The sequence below is a fragment of the Ambystoma mexicanum genome, chromosome 3q, assembly GCF_040938575.1.
Source record: "Ambystoma mexicanum isolate Mex_15411 chromosome 3q, UKY_AmexF1_1, whole genome shotgun sequence".
Lineage (NCBI taxonomy): Eukaryota > Metazoa > Chordata > Amphibia > Caudata > Ambystomatidae > Ambystoma > Ambystoma mexicanum.
Genome location: NC_090926.1, coordinates 454,886,640 through 454,908,828, shown reverse-complemented (window position 1 = coordinate 454,908,828; position 22,189 = coordinate 454,886,640). Strand labels below are relative to the sequence as shown.

At 46.5% G+C, this 22,189-nt stretch overlaps 1 protein-coding gene across 25 annotated transcripts in view; it reads left to right on the top strand.

Annotated features, from left to right (window-relative positions):
• Positions 1–22,189, top strand: part of LOC138582666 (protocadherin gamma-C3-like) — a 1,158,828-nt gene that overhangs the window by 622,020 nt on the left and 514,619 nt on the right. The window contains exon 1 of one of the 25 annotated variants that reach the window (XM_069654166.1): positions 3,822–6,350. The exons of 23 other annotated variants lie outside the window; for them this stretch is intronic. In XM_069654166.1, coding sequence (XP_069510267.1) covers positions 3,930–6,350 — 2,421 coding nt within the window. In that variant the 5' untranslated portion in view covers positions 3,822–3,929. Of the gene's footprint in view, positions 1–3,821; positions 6,351–8,065; positions 10,668–22,189 lie in introns of those variants that run through there. One more of the 25 variants, XM_069654149.1, reaches the window with a different exon arrangement.

Here is a 22,189-nt window from a genome sequence, read left to right as displayed (position 1 = left end):
AGTTTCCTGCTGACGTCTCCTGTAAGTAGGGAAACTACACGTGATCCAGATCACTCTCTGGCCTCCCTGCCCACTTCCCCATAGCTGGCTGGCAACATCCATTGCCCAGCCACTGCTGCTGGGGTGCGCCTCAGCTCACAGTGCAGCATTGCCTATTTATTTGTTTATTTTCTACTAGTCCATCATTTGCTACCAAGAACCTTTCCCCGGCTCCAGTTCTGTCAAATAGAGGTCCTGGTTCAGACTGGTAAAACTGTGCTGCACACACAACCCCTATTTCCCAAGTGCCATGATTTGTGCACTGCTCTTTATGAATGGGCAAAGAAAATGCTTGTCTGTTTATTGGGCCAATGGCTGCGCTTCCTCTCATGAGATCACTGTGTACTGAAGACACCATCTTCTATCATGGCAGTGTAGGTTGTGGTCGTAGGTCATTTACCCCTCTGGCAAGAGGGATGTGTCTTTCCTGCCAAATCAATGATCGGATTAAACGTGTGGGTGGAGCAGAACTGTCAATCACTTTCCTGTGCCATATATTACTGTTGTATATTTGTCTCTTCCCAGTTTGACATCCTTGGTGAATCTGAAGATGCTGGAGTCCTATCTTCCATTTTGGGAATGAGCTCTTGGTTAAATTGGATTATTAACCACCCTTCTGGGCTCAGTTTTACAGTTGCTGCAGAAATGTACAAACCAGAAGCCCTTTCTCACTTGCATAGCAAGGGTTTTCTCAAATAGTTCTCCATAGTGTCCTGGGCATCTGTCATGTAATTCTCATTAATGCTGTGGATAAATAGCACCTCGGCTGCAGCTGGTTAAGTTTAGGCCAATGCAGGGATGATTCGTCTGATATCTATTATGTGGAAGTGAAATGAACTGAAAGTGGCACCTTCTGTGTGCCACAATTTTCTAGGAGCTCACTGTTTCCATCTGCTTGCCATAAAGCGACAATGCAACTGACTCGGGTTCCCCTTCCCCAGCGCTGTGTCTGATGGTGGGCAGGACAAGCACAGGCAACTGATATTTCTGCACCCCAAACAAAGAGCTGTCTCCTGTCACCCATATCCCTTCCCCTTCAATCCCACTCCATCAACAGGCATATTCTCAGCCTGCTACAAGACGACCACAGCCATAGTTGTCTTAAAAGAACATACTGCAGACTGTAGTAATACATCTTTCTTCAAGCCGTTTGAGACAAGAGTTGGCTTCCGCCCCAGCACTGACATGTCTTCAAGAGAGTTGTCTTTTACTCCGTCCACTACCAGTAACCCCACTATGCAAACCCCGACAGAAAACCCTCTACAGAAACTCATGCCTGATGTCCCCACCGTTCTTACCACTTTTCACCACTCTCATCTTTCCTCTATCCTAATTCTACTTGATCATGCGGTCACCTTTGACACTGTGGGTCATTCCTATGTCCTTCAAACTCTCGTATTCCTAGGTGTCCAGGACACCATACTTCTCTCTGTGGCCTCTTATCCCTCACACTGCCCTGCTGTATTGCTCGGAAATCCAACAACACCTTCCCATACGGTTCCCGTAAGTATGAGTCCTGTTACTCCTCGTCTTCACGCTATTGACCTCCCCACTGGGTAAACTAATTGCAGCTTTTGGTTTCTCCTATCAACTCTTTGCTGATGACGCCAAAACCTTCTCTTTCCCCTCCTTCTCCTCTGATATCTCAGAGCACATAATCAGCGTACTCTCCTCCAACCATCACTGGATGGCACTACTCTGCCTGATGTTAAACTCTTCTAACATGGAAGTCCTCTTCCTTCCGGCCTTCAATACCAACCCTACACGGCAATCTCTTATCTGACCCTCCGTCTTCCAGGGCCCACACACTTGGGAATGTTCTTTGACACTGACCTTAAATTATTTGCTGCATTATTGTCACTGTGGACATATCAGAAACTTCTGCCAGAACCACACCCACCACTCTGATGTGCACCCTGTTCGGCTAAAAACGACTGTGACAACCTGGTCTTGGGCTTCTATCAGTACACCTCAACAAAGTATTTGACTTTGCCATTTACACCCTCTAGCTCATTTCCCACCTCGGCCTGTTGCCCTGGCACCAAGGTGCTATTGATGCATAATTGCTCCTTTTTCTCATGTCCACTGCTTGTTCTAATCTGTGTATATCCTAGTGCCCCACTACTTAAGCAGCTTTTATCTACCTCGACTCTCCCACATCGGCACACCACTCCAACTATCAGCAAGCACCTTGCCTACTCCCCGCACTGCCTCCCACTTCCACTTCTTCTGTTTTGAGGCACCTCACCACTGGATTCCCACCAGAATCAAAGCAATTCTGTCAGTGGTAGAATTAAAAATGGGCCTTAGCCTCTCCTGCTATGCAGTGACTGGGTATCCTCTACCTCTGTACCTTCCCCCAACCACTCTATCTCCACGCTACCCAATTAAATATATGAAAATTGTATTCATGGAAATATTAACCCATGGCCAAAATGTACACTATGTGTATGCCTCAGAGTCGCCAAATGCCCACTTTCGTATGTAACAGCGCATGTCCCCTCCACTTCCCAAAACCCCCAGAACACCTCAACACTCACACTACTTTGATGACCTTTCAAACATTGTAAAGGCGCCCTGGCATGGAACTGTCACCTTTGTCTGTACTTTTGCTTTCAGGGGGCACTTACACATCCGATAAACCAACCACACAAATACAAAATACTTTCTGTATTCAGAGAAAAAGCAACAGTACTTTGGGATAACACACACTGGGCTTAATTCACAGAAGTGTTTTATAATGGCAAACCCCCATTGGAAAGCGCTCTGTGAATCAGGGCCACTTCCTCCAGTTGTGGATCGCACCGATCTGGCACCATCTGCACTCTTGGACATTGCTGATGTGTTGAATTAAAATAGGCGAGTCAGACGCTCAAAGAGTTGCACTGTCAGATGCAGAAACAGACAATCTGTGCTGCTAACGCAAAACTGGACTATGGCATGGCTTCTGCCCACAGCTTTCACAAGCACAACCTCGGGAATCCCTTCATATTTCAACTAATAATTACAAATGTGGAAAGGGTACTGATGTGTTCATTTTATTGAATAATGCATTGACCTTTGCAATCTGTATGTGTTAGATAAATAATAATGATTATAATATAATGTGTATTTGTTCCACACACATAAACATACACCCACACGCCGAACTTCATTACAGATTCCTCAAGCTTCTAAGGGGTTAACAAAAGCTGTTAATAGCGCCCAATATGATGGTACTCAATGTATTGATTTTGGGTGGGTTAAGGGCAACATTCGAACAGGCTGTGATTTGAACCTTGCATGGGAGGGACGAGAGTACTTAGCCCCTGAGCAATCAAGCCATCTCACATTGTTGTTGAGAAAACTCCAAAGTAAATCATTCCAGTCACTTTTTGTTTCACTAGTATGATTTTAAAAACACACCATTTCATTCATTGGTTTGGAGGGAGGTGTTAACAGCATGACTATCATATTTGGCCAAGCTAAAATAAAAATAAAACAATACTGTATGTTAATAATATATTTTAATGACCCGGCATGGCTAGTGAGCTGGCATGCCTTACCTTAAGTTCCTTACTGAGTCGTGGGAATATTAAACTTCACATGTGAAAGTGGAAGCAGTTCTACTTCCCGTTCAGCGCCATCATACACATGTGTGTTGCTGCAGTTATTGGTTTGGACACTGGGGGGCGCTGTTCACCAGTAAGTCAGAGGGAAGAAGAGAGAGCACGCCACGTGATGCTAATGCAACCGAGAAGGGTGAAAGATCGCTTGAGAATCGGTGAACGTCTTCCTGACCAGCTCAGTGCCGTTTGACTTCCTTTCAGCGAAGTCCTCCCGTTTCTCTCATCTCCGAGCTGACAATATAAATTGGGGTGAGTGATCATCCGAGGGACTCCGCTCCTGCCATGGCTCTGACACCGAGAGGCTGCGGCCCCCGGGCTCCTCTGCTGCTCGTCGCTGCAATGCTGACAGTCTGGGGAGCCGCTTCTGGGCAGCTCCGTTATTCCATTCCCGAGGAAATGAAGAAAGGCTCTTTTGTGGGAAACGTGGCTCTGGATCTGGGGATGGACCCCCGGGAGTTATCAGAAGGGGGAGCCCGCATCGTGTCCAGAGGTAGGAAGCAGTATTTTACTCTCAACGCAAATACTGGGCGTTTATACACCAATGAGCGGATTGACAGAGAACAGGCATGTGAGCGAGTAGTAACGTGCCTATTAAATGTAGAGATTATTTTGAAGAAAATGCTGAAAGTGTATGAACTGGAAGTAGAAATTCAAGATATAAATGACAATCCACCCACGTTTATCGCTGATCAAATAACATTACAAGTGAATGAAAACACTGCATCAGGGGCACGCTTTGTGCTTCCCGAGGCACACGATGCAGATGTGGGAGTGAATTCTCTCCAGAGCTACCAGCTCAGTGCAAATAAACACTTCACACTGGATGTGAAAAATAGGACCAGAGGAATACAATCTGCAGAGCTGGTGCTGCAGAATCCACTGGACCGGGAGGAGCAGGACGTGCACAGCTTAATCCTCACAGCCACTGATGGGGGGCGCCCGGTCAAGTCAGGCACAGTGCGGGTACAGATCAATGTCTTGGATTTCAATGACAACGCCCCAGTGTTTGACCAGCCTGTGTATAAGATCCAGGTGATGGAAAACTCTCCCAAGGGATCCGTTATTGGGACCATCAGAGCTACTGATAATGACCAGGGCACAAACTCCCAGGTAACCTATTCCTTCAACAAACTGCAAGAAGATATTTTGCAAAAGTTCAAACTGGATTCCCACACTGGGGAAATATCTGTAATTGAAAATCTGGATTTTGAAGAGTCTGAGCTTTATGAATTTGAGGTACTGGGGACTGATGGGAGTTTTACATCGCGCTGTAGTGTTTCTATAGAGGTAATTAATGTGAATGATAACAGCCCAGAGATTGTGATGTCATCAGTGGTCGAGCAGGTTTCAGAAAACAGCCCGACGGGCACAGTCATAGCTCTTCTGGAGGTTTTTGATAGGGATACAGGAGTTCATGGTAAGGTCACCTGTTCCCTCCCCCCTCAACTCCCCTTCCAACTAGCAAAGTCGGTTGGGAGTTATTACAGTCTGGTGACTGATGAGGGTTTGGACAGGGAGAAGGTCCCACAGTATAACATTATGATCACAGCCACAGACAGTGGAGTTCCCCCATTGTCGAAAACGGAAACCATCAATCTTCAGATTACAGATGAAAATGACAACCCTCCAGTATTTCAGCAACTATCGTACAGCGCCTACATCATGGAAAATGTACCTCAAGGCACTTCTATTTTTAAAGCCAATGCAACAGATTCGGATTGGGGCAAGAATGCCAGGATCAGTTACTCCATCATTGTGGGACACATTGGGGATGTGCCATTGTCTTCCTACATCTCCATTAATTCTGAATCTGGCGTCATATATACACTTCAGTCCTTCGACTTTGAAAAGTTCAGAGACTTTCAGATCCAAGTGAAGGCTCAAGATGGCGGCTCTCCAGCTCTGGCGAGTAATGTCACTGTGACATTCTTTATACTGGATCAGAATGACAACACCCCTGAAATATTATACCCCTCAGCCCCCACAGATGGCTCCTCTGGGATGGAGATGGCTCCTCGCTCCTCTGAGCCGGGGTATCTGATCACTAAGGTGGTGGCTGTTGATGGGGACTCTGGGCAGAATGCCTGGCTCTCCTACCAGCTGCTGAGGACCACAGACCAGGGCCTGTTTACTGTAGGTCTCCACACTGGCGAAATCAGGAGCGGACGCCCTATTATGGAGAAAGACGCCATTAAACACTACCTGGTGGTGTCAGTGAGGGACAATGGGCAGCCTTCTCTCTCTTCCTCCGTGACAGTCACCATAGTGTTGGCTGACAGTATGCCGGAAATGCTGCATGACGTCAGTAACCCTTCAGCTCCCACAGACATGGAGTCGGACCTCAGGCTGTATCTGGTGATCGCTGTTGCTGTTGTTTCCTTCTTGTTCCTTTTCCTGATCATTCTGCTTGTGGCCCTCAGGCTTCATCAGTGGAGGGAGTCCCAGCTCACTGACGCATCAGGGGTTAATTTCCATTCGCTTCCTGCCTCTCAGTTTGTGGGGGTTGATGGGGTCAGGGCTTTTCTGCAGACCTATTCCCATGATGCCTGTTTAACAACTCACTCTGGGAAAATCCCCTTTGATTTCCAAATGCCAAGCAACTCGGACCCAGTTTCAGGACACCAGAGTGATGAAAAACAAGGACCTCTTCTCATCATTGAAGATTTTTTAAATATCGGAAACGAAGACCAGGCCTTTATTCAGGTAAATCAGATATATTTTGCAGTACACTTACTTGATTTATAAAAAATACTTGTTGCATTTAATGTTATCCAATACGACTTTTGATTAGTAGGCATGGAAAGGTGTGTTTTCTTGCCATGCTTCACCATTTTTACTGACCACAAATAGGTTCAGCTGGTAAAAAGAAATGGAAGTATTATGCATAGGTCTTCTGGACAAATGGTCTATTGTTTATGTTGTGTAACATGTGCGATCTTTAAGTGTCCTGAAACACTCCCCCTGGCCGAGGGAAGCCCGAAATACACAGAGGATTTTGAAATGAAAGCAGCACCTGGGCTCAGTCTCAGGCTCTGCATCAGCCTAGATGCCACGCCCCCGAGTGTGACCCTTCGAATGTTGTGGTAAATCGAAAGCGATTCTGAAAATCATTACTAGCAGTCAGGGGCACCGACTTCCCGGGAGGGTGCCCGAGCCCCGGTGCACCCACGTACTCGGTGCCCCTGCTAGCAGTCATTTGACAGCAGGGACGGCCTTAGTGCAGGGCGGGCTAGGCGACCGCCTGGGACGTCATTAGCCCCACCACGCCAGCTGGGGGGAGTCTGTCAAGGTCTCCTCCGAGCTGGCATAGTTGCAGAAGGTGCAGCAGGCGCCCCCTATTGTTATTAAATGCGCCCCATGCAGAGGGGCGCATTTAATAACAATAGGGTGCTGATGTAAAAGCGCCCTATTGGGATGATTATCTCTCTGCTCTGACGCGGGAGCGAGGTGGTTTTCATTAGAATAGGGCGCTCATGAATTAGCATGAGCGCCCTATTCCAGTGATTAACTCCCTGTTCGGGCGACGGAGCGGGGAGGTAAACAAAAAATTGTCACTCCCCTCAAGTCCCCTGCATTGACAAGGGGCGCGCGCCGCATTTTTCTTAAACCCCTGGGGCACTGGTGCCGCTAAGGCCGGCACTGTTCGAGTGACTCTTTTCATCACGTACAAGGTTTATGTTGCATATTCTCTCTCTGGGCAGTATCCGAACAGCCATTGATTTAGGAAGAGCTGTGAGGCAGTCCTCATTACCCTTCCACACCTCAGATTTCTGAAAATTGACATTTATGTTGCAAAATCAGCTGACTAGTCCCGAGATGACGGTGGCAAGCCTTCGAGTGCGCAATCCCATAAGCATTAGGGAATGTGTGTTTACCCTAGCTGTCACTCAGGAGATTGCGTTACTAGCCCTGCCCTTCATACGCAACACCCCTTTATTCACTATGGAAACGACGTGCGTATCACTCAGCGTAACTCAGAATATATTGCTTGCACGGGAATAGCTACTATATGCAATGGCTGCAACAGAATGACGTGTGTCCTAACTTATTAGCACCGAGCGTCCCGTGCTCCACTCTTATTTCAATGGCTGGCGAGATCAAGCGTGGTCATCTGAAGAATGATTGTTGTGCAAAGCAAGATATTCTGCCTATTAGTAGCTGTCGGAAGGCTCTTGCCTTCCTTGCTGTGTCCCTGACTAGACATGTGTTTTATTTGATCATACACGCTGACTTGGCTTAATTTTACATGGTTCCAGTGACGAATGTGAGTTGTTTCAGCGAGCCCGCGCACCATGGCTTCAGTTCCAATTATGATCACAAGATGTCGCTGTTGTACAGCGCAGCGGGGATGCCAGGGCTGGAGAGCCACTGGAGTCTTGTGCATTCTCATTGCTCAGGCAGACAGGAGTGCAGCAGACTCTGAACGGAGCGATTCGCCCACTCTCCTGCTTTCTGTTAGAAACTCGCGGATTCATTACTTGGCACTAGGTTTTTGTACGTTTATTGATATTTTATTAACTCGATTTTAATTGGAATACCAGCGCAAGATTGGGATTTTTCTGAAGATAAAAACGAAAGTAAAGAACGCTGATTATGGCCGGGATGGGAGCCTTCCCCGCAGGAGCTGTGCTGAGGGCGAGACGGCAAGTGCTGCTTTCTTTGTTGTGTTGCTGCCTCTGTGCTGCTGTTTCTGCACAGATACAATACTCAGTCCCTGAAGAAATGAAGAGAGGGTCCATTGTGGGAAACCTTGCCAAGGATTTGGGGATAAACACGAAGCATTTGTCTGACAGGAAACTCCGAGTTGTTTCTGCAGCTGGGAATCAGTATTTCACATTAAATGCAGACACAGGGACCCTGCACGTGAGAGACAGAATAGACAGAGAGGAGCTGTGTGGGGAGGCCCCCAGCTGTGCACTCAAATTCCAAGCTGTCATAGAGAACCCCCTGAATGTGTTTCACGTTGAAGTTTTTATTCAAGATATAAATGACAACACTCCGAGTTTTTCGAAGAGTTCTGTTTATTTAGAAATTGTCGAAACCACGTTGCCAGGAGCCCGGATTTCTCTTGGGAATGCCCGCGACCCGGATATTGGCATCAATGCCCTGCAGAGATACACGCTGAGCCCCAACCCGCATTTTGTCCTGAAAGAAAACGTCAGAAGCGATGGCTACAAAACTGCTGAATTAGTGCTGGAGAGTGCGTTAGACAGAGAAAAAGAAAGTCACCACCACCTGATCCTTACTGCGTCTGATGGGGGAGATCCAGTGAGGTCCAGCACAGTGGACATTAATATTAAGGTACTTGATGTCAATGACAACTTCCCAGTGTTCACCCAAGAGACCTACAGAGCCGCCATCAGTGAAGGAGCTGCAAATAACTCACTGGTGCTGCAGGTGAGAGCCACAGACAGCGACGAAGGCTCCAATGCAAGAGTCACCTACTCTTTCAGCAGCATAGCAGACAAGGCCGTGAATACATTCAGCTTGGATGCGGAGAGTGGGGATATTAAAGTTAACGGGCCTCTGGATTTTGAGAAGGCAAATTCTTACAAAATGACCCTGGAGGCAAAAGATGGAGGGGGGCTTGTTTCTCACTGTAGGGTGATAATAGAAGTTATTGATGAGAATGATAATGCTCCTGAGATAACCTTTACATCGATTACGAGTCAAATCCCTGAGGACTCCCCACCAGGAACAGTAATAGCGCTAATCAATGTTCATGACCAGGATTCGGGAGATAATGGCGAGGTTGTGTGTCATATTCAAATGCATTTACCTTTTCAATTAATATCATCCTCTGAAAATTATTACAAGCTTGTGACTGCTGGCACCTTGGACAGGGAAACGGTTCCTGCATACAACATCACTGTCACAGCCACAGACAAGGGCTCGGCCCCTCTCTCTACAAGCAGTGCAATTTGGTTGCCTCTGTCTGACATAAATGATAACCCTCCAGCTTTTGAGAAAACTGCCTATGAAGTCTACGTCACCGAGAACAATGCACCTGGTACTCCAATATACCGGTCAATTGCATCTGATCTAGATTTGAATCAAAATGCTTTTATCACTTATTCATTACATGGTCGCAGGGGTGAAGTTCCCCTGTCCTCCTACATCTCCATTAACTCCCAGACGGGTGTCATCTACGCCCAGCGCTCCTACGACTATGAGCAGCTCAGGGAGTTTGAGTTCCAGGTGAAGGCTCAGGACTCTGGCTCTCCTCCTCTCAGCAGTAATGTCACTGTGAAGGTATTTATAGTGGATCAGAATGATAACCCTCCAGAAATCCTCTACCCAGCGCTTGGGCCTGATGGCTCAGTCCTGTTTGAGATGGTGCCTCCATCCTCTGATCCAGGTTACCTGATAACAAAGGTTGTGGCCGTGGATGCAGATTCTGGACACAACGCCTGGTTATCCTATCACCTCCTTCATGCCTCAGAATCTCCACTCTTTAAGATTGGACTCCACTCTGGAGAAATCAGGACATCAAGAGCCTTCCTGGAGAAGGATCTTCTCAAGCAGAAAGTGGTCATCTTAGTGAAGGACAACGGGCAGCCTCCTCTATCAGCCACCGTGACCCTGAACATGGTGTTTGCAGAAAACATGCAGGAGGCTCTCCCTGAGCTGAGCAACCAATCACATGACTCGGAAGATCAGTCTAATGTAAAAGTCTACTTAGTTGTAGCTTTAGCTTTAATTTCGTTTTTATTCATTTTATCTCTGATGCTTGTATTGATTGTCAAATGCCGAGAACCCGAGGAACACACAACGCTCAAATCTTTAAATCCTGCCCCTTATCCACACATTGACCCAAGATTCACTTCCAATTACCAAAATGGCACCCTGCCACTGCCCTACTCTTATGAGGTCGCTGTGGCCCTGGACTCTGGCCAGAATGAGTTCACTTTTCTCAAAGCAAGTCAGGAGGTTTCAACGGATATTCTGTGCTCAGCAAATGATTCTGGATTAGGAAGTGACTCTTTGGGAGGAGCGATTGATACTGAAAGCTTAGAACAGGTGAGACGCTTTAACAGTTCATTTAGGTGCTTTGAATAACTTTTCTCTCCCAAATGTTTAATTAGTTGAAGAGAAAGCCAGGTGTTTATTGTTTTCCTGATTTATAACTTTATTTCTTACTTACTCCCTCTTTGTGTTTGGAATGTTTCCTCTCAGAAGGCTTTATTCTTTTTTGCAATTCATTTTCTATTTTTTTCAATCTTCTAAGCATAAAGGAGCTGATACGCTTATATATCTCAGAAGTGGCCTAGGCTGTGGTTTGGCAGTATTGTCAGTAGACAATTTTCAATTGAGCGTACCTATTTATATATAAAAAGGAAACTCACTGATTTGCTAAACTGAAAGAAGCATCAGTCCACCGCTGGAATGTGATAGCTTGCTCCTCTTCATTGTTGCTTTTTTTCAATCATTTGCCATAAGATTTACACTCATTCCTTATTCATTTCGAACATTCCCAACAGATCCTAACAGTTTTCTGGAGCATTCCACCTGAAATTAGGTTTTTACCCCCATGTTCACCGTTAACTGCAGAGCATAAAAGATTTCCTTATAGAGAATCAAGGAAAAAGAGTCCAACCCTCACGGCCTTCAGTTCATTACTACTACAAGCAGGGCCCTGTGTAGCGCTTGAATTGGTACAGGGTCACCCAAAGCAAGAGGTGACTTGTTATTCAGAGCTGGTGGAATGGATTGCATCGCTCTTCAGTGGAAGCCATAATCATGGTCGGACCATACGCGTAAAACAGGAAGTCCACCACCCCAAGGAGGTTTGTTATCTTCCTGATCGTCATGAAACACGCCTTAGCCTCTCTCTTGCTCTTTGCATAGGGCGGGCCACACGATATGGAAGCCATTTAGAAAAAGGCATTTATCTACCTGGCACTTCATTCTCACACTAGATAGTCTGAGCTGTGTGGTACGCCACATATTGCTGATTTCTTTGCCACATGGAATGGTCTCTCTTGTGGTTCATTTCGCCACACCCTTTCAACCAGTGGCACATCCACTCACCCATCCCTCATAGAGTTCCTTCCCTCACACTGCGTGTCATTTTGCCCATTTCCCTAAACCCTTAAACTTTCAATGTAGACTACCCCGTCACAAGTTCTACCTATGTGGCTCTTACTTCTCGCACTGCATTCCACATTCCCATAGGCCCTAGAGGCCTGTCCACATCACTGGCAGTGTACGAGCATAACATTGCAGTGAACTGCTGCACCAAAAGCCCAGCCACTGCCTTCTCAAGGCCCTCTTTCAAGCCCGACGAGTGGAATGGCACTGTGCAAACTTGTTTGCACGCTGGCGAGTCTTTCCTCAGTCTCCGCTTGCCCAAGCGGAGGGCTGCCTGGGTGAGGAATGCAAGTGCATGGGGCATGAACTCCCATGCTCAGCAGGAAGTCTAATCCATCGCTCTTGTTGCTGTCTTTACAACTTTTTTCGCAGACTACCACTATTTCCCACTGCAACTATTTACCATTTTTTCCACCGTTTATAATGTTTTACCACTTTCTCCCTGCCCACGCCTTTCAACCCACTATCATTCCACAGATCTCGTCACCCACCTCCTCTTGCCTGCCCCTCTCCCCATCTCTTCAATACCCAAACAAATGTAACTGTCCTCTAATACTCTTCCACTGCTCCTGAAATCAGATATTACTCCTCCCCATCTTCCACTCTCCTCCTGCACCTAAATCCCTCCCACATTCCACCCCTCACCCTCCTTTTTCCCACTGACCGCTGCACCACCCTAAGCCAAACCTTCCACGCCGTGTTACATACCCAGCTGCAGCCGCCTTCCTCCATGTCCCCAAAGCATGTATTACTCTAGCCCACACAAACACCTAACCCACACCCACACCCCTTTCATCGTTCAATTCCCTACAACTCCCCAAACAGCTATCTGCCTGATTCCATTGTTCCCAGAAAACACATTCTTCCCAAAATCCCACAAAACACTCTTGCACTCTTCCCTTTTCATACTGCCTTCCCCAACATCCCGCAAAACCCCTCCCATCACCCTGCCACTCATGAGCCCCCCACCCAACTCTACCTTTAAAGACCACTCACGGTTCCACATCCCTCTCCATGCCAAAATCTACTTTATCATAAACCTCCACATCACCACCACCTTCCACATTGCTATCGCCCAGCACAAGCAGGACTGTGCACATCACTGTCGCCCTTCCCACCACACTTCAGATTACTACCACTCTCCACATCACCATTACTTACAAATAACCACCACCTTGCGCATCACTCTCCTCTTCGACTTCACCCTCCTCATCTTCAACCATCTTACAGTCAGATGTTGCAGAAAGTCAATAAAATGCGCACACTGAGGGAATAAGCTATTTCAGTAAAAGGGATGTGTGCTATACCTGATCATTCTGAGAAATAATCACCCCCTTTTTATAGAGCCAACCCCGCACTAGCATTCCTATTCAAGTGTTGACATGGTAGAAAAGCCTAGCCACCATCAGGGAACATGACACACTCACAAACCACTAACATTTACATGTATGACCATGGAAGGTTGACCACCTTGATAGAAGAGAGAGCCATTCGTTTTCAGGAGCATGTCACTATTTTTCAAGAGGGCTGGAAAACTGCACTAGACGAAGTAACACTGACCTAAAACAGACGTTTTCAGCCATTCAATCATCTGTGATCACTCCGATGTTCACACACCAACCTGCAAATAACTGAGAAGGTTGCATGTTCAGAAGGCCTACACATACCTGACACCACCCACCGCGAGGATTGTAGACCTTCAGATCACAAGAACGTAAACCACATTAGACCTGCAACATGCAGACAAAATAATCCCCACCAGAGCACGACCAGACATCAAACCGAATACACCAAAAGCGCAAACCCGGAACACCTAGCCACCTGGCTGAAGGGGAAGTGACAGATATCCAACCTCCTTGCCATGTTGAGAAAGCTAGCATACCTCCCACACCTAGAGCATGGCATGTCCAGATCAATGCTTGTGTAGCAATTATCTGATTTCAAACGGATGTTCATTAATGCATCACCTTTCCACGCCGAGGACAGCCATACAAGGGGGAAAGGTCTGTAGACTCTGAGCCCCTGCCACGAGTAAACACGTGATCGCCCCCATTCATAGACCATGAGATCAATACATCACCACCACCCCACCCTAACAGCGCTGTTCAGGAATCACTCAGATGCCCATACACGACCTTAACACTCCTGGACAGGGAGGTCCTGTAAACCATCCCCACCTACCAACACTAAAAGAGAATCATACAGATGCTTGTTCGCCACCTTAACACTCCTGGACGGGGAGGTCCTGTAAACCATCCCCACCTACCAACACTAAAAGAGAATCATACAGGTGCTTGTTCACCACCTTAACACTCCTGGACAGGGAGGTCCTGTAAACCATCCCCACCTACCAACACTAAAAGAGAATCATACAGATGCTTGTACATCACCTTAACACTCCTGGACAGGGAGGTCCTGTAAACCATCCCCACCTACCAACACTAAAAGAGAATCATACAGATGCTTGTACATCAACGCAGCTAACCTGAACAGACATAAAACAGGTGGTGTCAATAAGCACTTGACTCCCCTGCCAGGAGTTCCAGGACCACTTCCCTGTCCTAACGTGCATACATATACCATGACATAGCTATCACAATAGCGTGCCTGTTCCCCCCTTCTAAACCCTTGAAATCCACCAACATCAGTCTGCTGATCATCCCGAGTGTGTGCAGCTCCACTCAGGGTCTTCGCTGGTGTTTGCTATTGGGCCAAAACACTGGAACTCTGCCTCTTGCCATTTGTCTAGAACTCTGTATCGTTCAATTAAAGGAGCACCATTAAATGTGGCCAATACAGTCGGTGTTGTGGCCGAATCCTACAGAACGATTGCCAATGTTGTTACTAGGCTACATGCTTCTTTTCTTTCTGCTTGCTTTTGTGCTTTGTTGTTAACGATTTCGCTGTTCCTCCCTCTCTCCCCCAAATTCATGCTTTTTCCTTTCCTTTTCTTGTTACCCGGCTGCCCCCCTGACCACTGTCTTCATGTGGGCATGGTAACATCCCTCTATCCCCTTCTTTAGACGTTCATCTCTCCCCCCCAAACCCCCCCCGCATCACCCATCCCAGCCTGGCCCTCGCTTCCCTGTTGTCTGTCTGTCCTGTGTCTTTACACAGATCCCCCCTTGAGTAATGGCGGCCATCTTTGTGGTTTGGAAACATGCTTTGTTTGAACAGTACCGTTTCTGCTACTCTTGAAACCTCCCATTTTTTTAAGGTATGTGGTTTCTAGTTATGGGTTTTACGGGAAGTGTTCAAAATGCCGTAGTGAATATCTTGAGTCTCAATTTGTTGTTTCATTGTGACAGTTTGTTAGATTTTAACTGCGATATTTTAAAGTATGTTGAATACTGCCCCTAATGCTAGAAACAAATGGAAACAAATGTGCTTTCACACATGATCACCAAAAAAACAGAAAAGTGGCATGCGACATTGAGACACACCACGAAATAGCTGTGTTTGGAAGTGCCAATAGTTTACCTACACGAATTTGTGGAAAATGTGCATCATGTTTTGTATGCCACATGGATATTGGTGTGTGGAATTAACTAATGGCAAGAGCAGTGATCCAGGCAAGATTTGGTATTGTATTACCTATTTTTAAAACTTCGGACTAAAATGAGTGATTTCGACAGAGTTCTTCAGAAGTGGTGGCGCTACCTCAGCCTCACTGGACCTGAAAGTTGTGGCACTCTGGCTTCCACATGCATGGCTTCGCTGCCATTGTGTGGTGTAGTCTTTGCGACCTTGTGAATTTTAGCCGTGATATCCACGGACTGTGTGTGTTCTGTTAATGTTGTGTGATTGGGAAACTGGAATCAGGGTTGAGAGACACAACCGAGTTGTCATTTAAAGCCATGCAATCTGATTTGGAATTTTTCAGGACATCACATTCAAAGTGGTGACGATTCATTAAAAACGAATGCCTTTTCATTTCGGGAGGATGGCTACACGGTGGTGGCATGCCATGAGCAGTGGTAAAAGGGCAGGCTTGCTTGGCGTCTTCTTCCGTCACGCCTACCCTTTGTGTGGTTGTCGCACACTATCTCTTGAAGGGCCGGTGTGGCTCGGGAAGAGCTTTGCTTGGGATTCAGGGCCATTTTAATGGTGGCAGGTTTCCTAACATTGCACTGCTCTTGAAATTTCAAAATTGCCACCATGTGTTTTTTGAACTAATAGTCCGCATTGATTTTCGTAACTTGGCATGGTATCAGTAGCTGAACATTGCTTGCGTCATGCACAATTCGAAACCCGCAATATTGTAATGCAGTGTCAGTAATCAGTTGTACTGCAGGTAGTTTTGAAATGAAGCATCATTTATATTGTTCAATCTGTCACTTTATGTTATGTTATGTTAATTGGCATTTATATAGCGCCTTATGTATCATTGGTATGATCTCAAAGCGCTGGTAGGTTGCACGCCCTCGGGAACCGCAGTTCAGTCAGTAGAGAGAGAGAGAGTGTGGTATGGTGCGTGGGCGCATCGGATATGTGTGCAGCTGGTGTGGTTGTTGCATGAAAGCTGCTTCTTTTGTGGTGCTGAGGAAATCAGTTGGATGTGTTCAGTCTGGAGGTGGACACGCAGACTGAGTTCTGGCTGCGTTAGGCCTGAAGAGACGATTAAGCTAGCCGGAATGTACTCAGCTAGCTGTGTTTTATTAGAATGATGTGGAGTCATGGGGTCATGTTACTTATGAGAACAGCTAGACCGAATGTGTTTTAGTACAGCTGTTTTCTGTTCGAATGATGGTGTATAGGGGAGAGTAAGCGTAGTAGTTTGATATGGTGATTATCAGTAAAGCGCCTGTGATCAAGCACGACAGCCGGACAGGGGGTGTACATTTAGGCACAATTGCTGAGTTCATCAATACCACAGTTACGCTATTAGGCACATTTTCTAGATTCAACTTTAGCACAGTGATGCTATTAAGCACACTTTCTAAATTCAACTTTACCACAGTGACCATACTACAGAGACGCTATTAGGCACATTTTCTAAATTCAAATTTACCAGTTACGCTATTAGGCACATTTTCTAGATCCAACTTTAGCACATTGTTGCTATTAGGCACACTTTCTAGATTCAACTTTACCACAGTGGCCATACTACAGAGACGCTATTAGACACATTTTCTAAATTCAACTATACCACAGTTACGCTATTAGGCACATTTTTAGATTCAACTTTAGCACAGTGACGCTATTAGGCACACTTTCTAAATTCAACTATACTACAGTGACGCTATTAGGCACATTTTCTAAAATCAACTGTACCACAGTTACGCTATTATGCACATTTTTTAGATTCAACTTTAGCACAGTGAAGCTATTAGACAGACTTTCTAGATTCAACTTTACCACAGTGGCGCTATTAGGCACACTTTCTAGATTCAACTTTAGCACAGTGATGCTATTAGGCACACTTTCTAAATGCAACTATACCACAGTTACGCTATTAGGCACATTTTTTAGATTCAACTTTAGCACAGTGACGCTATTAGACTTTCTAGATTCAACTATACCACAGTTACGCTATTAGGCACACTTTCTAGATTCAACTATACCACAGTTACGCTATTAGGCATACTTTCTAAGTTCTAACTTTGGCACAGTGACGCTATTAGGCACACTTTCTAGATTCAACTTTAGCACAGTGACTATACTACAGAGATGCTATTAGGCACATTTTCAAAATTCAACTATACCAGTTACGCTATTAGGCACATTTTCTAGATTCAACTTTAGCACATTGACGCTATTAGGCACACTTTCTAGATTCAACTTTCCCACAGTGACCATACTACAGAGACGATATTAGGCACATTTTCTAAATTCAACTATACCTCAGTTACGCTACTAGGCACATTTTCTAATTCAACTATACCACAGTTACGCTATTAGGCACATTTTTTAGATCCAACTTTAGCACAGTGACGCTATTAGGCACACTTTCTAGATTCAACTTTAGCACACTGATAATATTTGGCACACTTTCTAGGTTGAACTTTAACACAGAGACGCTATTAGGGGACATTCTGTGATGTTGGGAATACCTCCTAAATTGAACTTTATGGGACATGCTACCATTTACAATTCTGACTAAGTGTGGGACATGCTATCATTCACAGTTCTCTGGTAAGGTTATGTTAATGTTAAAGGACAGTTGCACCGCGCACTATCACCACTGGACTGGTCCCCTGGCACTCTGGCGGCTCTGAAAAAGGGAAGGGGGGGTGAGTTAGTGGGAATAAGCTGGAAAAGTGCAAGAGAGCAGTGATGTGCTGTTGGCAGCCTCAGCCCGGGGGGTCCGTTGACTGGGCTTGGGGTGTTTTACGGTCGGTAGTCGTTGTGTGCTGTTGTGCGAGTCTATGTGTGGTTTGTTTTGTTGTTGCAGTGTAGTGTGGATTGTTGTGTTCTAGGCTTGTGGTTGTGTTTGGTTAGAGTTTGAGAGTTGTATGCAGAGGGGTGAAATTGTTAGTGGATCGGTTAATTGGCATTGCTGTCCTTGCAATTATGTCTAGGTGTGATGCTTTCTATCATTCACTATTCCATCCGAGTGTGGCACTTGCTAATCTTCAATATCCTATCTAGATGTGAGGCAGGCTAGTGATCGCGATTCCATCTAAGTGTGGCACTTGGTAACATTCACAGTTTCATTTAAGTGTGGCACATGCGAACATTCACATTTCTATCTAGATGCGAAGCAGGCCAATCTTCACAGTTCTCTCTGGGTGTGGCACTAGCTCACATTGGCAAGTAAGTTAGTGTGTAACGCAATGCAACATTTACAGTCCAGCCATGAATAGATTTAAGCTGGTGGTCACAAATCTCTCTAAGTATGCATGGTGTAAGTCCATGGCAGTCTACGTTATGGAAAGGTAAGGTAGAGTGGCGGGGGCTTTCTGAAGTAAAGTAATTGCTCTATACCCCACTCATGCCACACTTACAGTTTTTGTTGGGTCTGTTGACTGCTGGCTTCATTGGCTTTCCCTGCGGACACCTGCTGACATGTCTTGGAGCCGCCAATGTAGGAGCCGCCCTTTGCGTTGGGGTCCTTAGCTGCAGGGGCTGCCGGGCCGAGGGCTGCCCTGGGAAGGTCAGTTATGACCAGGTGAATGTACCAATCAGGGGAGGTGGGCTGGTTGGAGGGGGAGGGTGGGACTGGGAAAAGGACTACACCCTTTGGATGCAGCACAGCACATAAAAACGGGCTAAGAAGCCAAAAGAAACACTAGACAGACACCAGATTAGCACACAGTGCTCACCAAAAAATATAAATACAAAGATGATTAAGTAAATAAATAATAAAGTGTATGCTGTTATTCGTGTTGCAAACGGCATGTACTCACTGTTACACACTCCATGCCCACAGTGATGCACACCTTAATGTTGCGCACCTCATGTGGTCATTGTCGTTCACCCCATGCCCTCACAGTTGCACATGTCGGGGGTCACTATTCCACACCCCATGCCCTCATGGTTGCACACCTCAGGATCACTGTTCCAATCCCCTTGCCCTCACTGTTGCACACTCCATGCACTCACAGTTGCACACCCCATGTCTCACTGTTGCACAGGCCATGGGCTCACTGCTGCACATCCAATGCCCCCTCTGTGCCCCCCGTGTTTTCCCCAATGCACTCATGGTTGCACACCTTGTAGTCCCTGTTCCACACCCCATGCCCTCACTGTTTCACATGTCGTGGTCACTGTTACACGCCCCATGCCCTCACATTGCACACCCCATGCCTCACTGTTGCACACCTCATGTGCTCACTGTTGAGCACCCCATGCCCTCACTGTTGCACATATTGTGGTCACTTTTGCACACCCCATTCCCTCACTCTTCTGTTTCACACCTAATGTGGTCACTGTTACACGCTCCATGCACTCACTGTTGCACACCCTGTGCGCTCACTGTTCCACACCCCATGACCTCACTGTTCCACACCCCATGCACTCACTGTTGCACATGCCATGGGCTCACTGCTACACATCCAGTGCACTCCCTGTTGCCTCCATGCACTCAGTGTTTTACCCTATGCATTCACTGATGCATACTGCATGCACTCACATAAGCCTCAAAGCACACCTCATGAACGCATCTCATCTTGAGTTTTCTCAGTTCTCAGTGACATAGCAAAGTGCTGCCCTCTCAGTGGACAGCCTGTTAAAGGACTGTAATCTTCATTGCTTGATTTCCTGTGAGTTAACTAAAATAACTGAACATCGTAATAACTCAACTCGAAATACAACAATATATTCACCACAAATAATACCTACCCCGCTGAGTCTGCACATGCGAAATATTAGGAGGAGGAGTCGAAAACCTGCACCAGAGGCCTGATAGTGTCATAATATCAGTGGTTGAAGTGGGCGCTAGCGGTGCTCCTCTACTTTTTTAAATTAAGTTTTACTGTTCCTATACTTTTATTTTAAAAAGTAACCATTCCGGAATGGTTAGTTTTAAAATAAAAGTGTAGGGAAAAGTTTAAACTTGTCCTTTCAGTGCACTACACTGAACGTTCCCTTAAAAAGCAGGTGCATGTGTTTGAGTGTTTGTATTGGTTGTGAAAGTGGGCGTGGCGACGGGGTTTGTGGGGTGCGGGGGGCAGGCCAGTAGGGAACATAGTTCCACTACTTCTTTTCATACACTTCGACCACTGCATAATATTGTCTGCTGCATACGCCATCTATGAGTGTTCACCACACAGAAGTGGTGCTTGTGAGCAGAGCTGTAGGAAGGTTTGTGTGAGTGAACATAGTCCACAATAGGCATGTTTTTAACAGTGTAAACTGTAAGCGATTCTGGAAAAACGACATGAAAGACTGGATCACATGATACCAAGGATATTCAGGGCAGACCCCATGTGCCCACACACACATCTCCCCTCATGTCTGTGCATGCTGGCATAGGACATATTGGTCCCATTATTCACCCACGCCTGGAAATCATGCAGCAAACATGCATCCTATGGTAGTCTCCACACACAACTCTGGAGGGGCATTAGACCAAATTAGACAGAATGGCTGCACACGCTGCACTCACTAGCATTCGCATATGCTGTCAATAACTGCAGTAACCCAACAGTGATGGATGGAGTGACTACAACCTCAGCCCTATCGGCCAGTTTCCACTGGCATTGCTTGTCCAGCCTGTGCCATTGCAGAAGGAAGAACAACATCTGAAAATCAGTCTTGGGCTACACCCAAAAGAGCAGTTCAGACAGAACTGCTAGGAGTGAGTCCCTCTGCACACAGCCGCAAGTTACCCCTCGCACACATGAAATCTTTTGAGCATCATCAGTGAGGTGTAGAGTGTGGGTGTAGGAATGGCCGGCACTGGGTGAAATATTTACTCAACCGAAAGGTCTGCAACCTCCTATAGCTCAGGTGCTGCTGCCTTGCCTTGGGGGAGCTGCGCAAAACCATAAGGGCATTCTTCTTCTTGCTGCAGGAGCCTTCCATGTGATCATGGAACTAGACCAGGCTTCTCAGCTTCATCCAATGACCCTGCTGAAGTGTCAGTAGTGAGAGCGCTTTCTCGTGTGCAGGGCCTTCTTAAATCCCTTCTCGCCATTTGCCAGATATCAGCCCTGGCACTTTCATTAATGCTGAGGCGAGGGGCGCCTGGGCTGAAGGGGTGCCCAGAAGGGGTTTCCAAATTTACTGCGTTCTATTGATAGAAAAGTGCCTAAGGTCTTAAGTGAAATCTTCTCGAGAGAGAACTGCTTCCGGGTGACTGGCTCACAGAGGAAATGTTCACTGACTAGGTCGGCCTTTCTCCGGCACAGTATCCACTGGCGGACAGGTCTACACTCCCCACTAAGGACTGGAAACATATCAGCTGAAACTGATGAACCTTGCGTGAAAGAGACGTTCAGACATATCTGCAATGGACTACTACCACTATGATATGGATTCCTCTGGGAGGTCGACCCCTCCACCCCCACCATCATGGGCGTAATTTTAGGGGGGGCAGGGTTGTTTGTCCCCCCAACTTTCGTGGCACACCATTTTTTCCCCATTCATTTGGCTGGGGCACCTTTTCTTCAGATGTCATGTCCCCCCAACATTTTCAGCAAAGTTACTCCACTGCCCACCATCAACCAATGCTTCAGCGAACTTTATTTATTTAATACATTTATAAAGCGCCTCAATCCCGGAGGCAAACGGGCGATGAAGAAGAAGTTGCCATGTTATTTTGTCATCAACCCTGGATGCAAAGCCATTACCCAGAGCTTTAAGGCGGCCTGGGCCAGCCGATGCCTAGCCCCGGCAGGCTCCGAAGTCTCGTTTTGAGGTGGGGCCCTACCGGGGCTCACTAGTCTCCCCTGGTAGCCCCGGCCACTACATGAAAAGGTTTGTTTTCTAAAGCCTGTAGCTCTCGCTCGTGTTCGAGAGCTTCAGCCTTCAGAACAAAATGCCTTTCATCCATAATGGTAGTGCCG